This window comes from Trypanosoma cruzi, genomic scaffold (assembly GCF_000209065.1).
Source record: "Trypanosoma cruzi strain CL Brener 1047053517185 genomic scaffold, whole genome shotgun sequence".
NCBI lineage: Eukaryota > Euglenozoa > Kinetoplastea > Trypanosomatida > Trypanosomatidae > Trypanosoma > Trypanosoma cruzi.
The window spans coordinates 25,896-27,416 of NW_001849313.1; the positions used below are offsets into that span (position 1 = coordinate 25,896).

General features: G+C 49.0%; 1 protein-coding gene across 1 annotated transcript, besides 4 other annotated features; it reads left to right on the forward strand.

Moving 5' to 3' along the window:
* Positions 1-1,028, forward strand: Tc00.1047053441923.10 (UDP-Gal or UDP-GlcNAc-dependent glycosyltransferase, putative; the record flags this gene model as incomplete). The annotated part of the gene is made up of 1 exon (XM_797264.1): positions 1-1,028. A coding segment is annotated over one exon (1,028 nt), but the record flags the coding sequence as incomplete, so codon positions are not given.
* Positions 1-1,521: a sequence feature (heterozygous, non-Esmeraldo-like haplotype).
* Positions 959-989: a sequence feature (AT_rich).
* Positions 1,086-1,344: a mobile genetic element.
* Positions 1,344-1,369: a microsatellite.

A 1,521-nucleotide genomic window follows, 5' to 3' on the forward strand; every position in this document is an offset into this window, starting at 1 on the left:
TCTCAGACAAATGGATGGCCTCGGTTGTCGGTGTCTGGTTTCTCCTGGTGCTGTTTGCAGTTTCTCGCACTCAAGAGATCGAAACCAACGTTGATGCTTACCTGGAGGATGACTTCGCCGCCAACTCTTCCCAGCAGCCCCAGTTACTCCCCCGCACCACTGACGGGGAGGCACTGCGATACGTTCCCCGCGATGTCGTGGACGCGTGGAAGAAGCGAGACTTTCTCATTGTTCTTGGCATTCCCACTGTGGATGTGGAGGCGAGGCAGCGGCGCCGCCACCTGCAGCGGTCGACGTGCTGGCGGTTCCCCGGAGTGGCGACGAGGGCGAACAACTTCACCGGTGCGATGCTCGTGCTGTACGTCCTTGCGCGGCACCCGTCGCACGGCTACAACTACTCTGCCACGCTGCTGGAGGAGGCGGCGCAGTGGCACGACGTCGTTACAACCTCCATTGATGAGGGCCGCGTGACGACGAACAAAACCGTTGGTGGCTCCGGCTTTTGGGGCCTGGAGGCTGAGATTGGCATGAGCCGCAAGACATACTTTTTGTTTGACTTTGCCTTGCGCCTGTTCCCCACGGTCCCGTACATTGCGAAGGGTGACGACGACATGTTCCTTCGCGTGCCGCAGTACCTTGCCGACCTGCGCACACTCCCGCGTCGAAAGACATACTGGGGTTTTTTTTTGAGGTATTATCGCCGCAGGTTCTTAAAGTACATCGGTGGAATGTGTGCGACGCTTGCGAGGGACGTGGCGGAGAAGTTTGTGTCGTACAAGCCGTTGCAGCGTCTGGTGCGTTTGCCGTACAGCAAGGAGAGGGAACCGGAGTTTCTGAGCCTGAACATGGATCACGAGGATGCGATGGTTGGCCGTGTTTTGCACGAGATGCGGTACAAGGACGTGTTTTTTTGTATTTTGTTTTGTGTAAGAGCATCTGTTTTAATGACTTACGTGTGTTATATATTTTTTTATCAATTTATTTTATTTGGCTTCTTTTTTATCGTGTATTCTATGAGGATTATTTAATGTTGATTGTTTTTTTTTTGGCTTTGATAATGAGCTTTTTTTTCGATGTATCTTTGACCCTGGCTCAGCCGGCCACCTCAACGTGGTGCCAGGGTCTAGTACTCTTTGCTAGAGAGGAAGCTAAGTGCCTTCTGTTCATGCTTCAAACCCGATGAGTAGTTGTTACTTAGTTTTACGGGCCGGAAGGGCCGATGTTGGAGCCATTCTTTAATGGCTGCCCGCGGAGTAAGGTTATCCTTGCCACTGAATTCCTTCGTACGCTTACCAGAGCTGCAAAATTGAGGTGTAGTTACTACGACTGGTAAGAGAAGAAAAATATATATATATATATATATATATATCTTTGGTTGTTTTTGTAAGCCCTTTTTGATGTTGATATGTGAGTGGCTGTTTGTATATGGATTTCATGGAATTGGCTGTGATATATATATATTTATGTATCTGGTGAGTAATAACAATGAAGTTTCTTTTCTTTGTTTTGGCAATGTAAAAA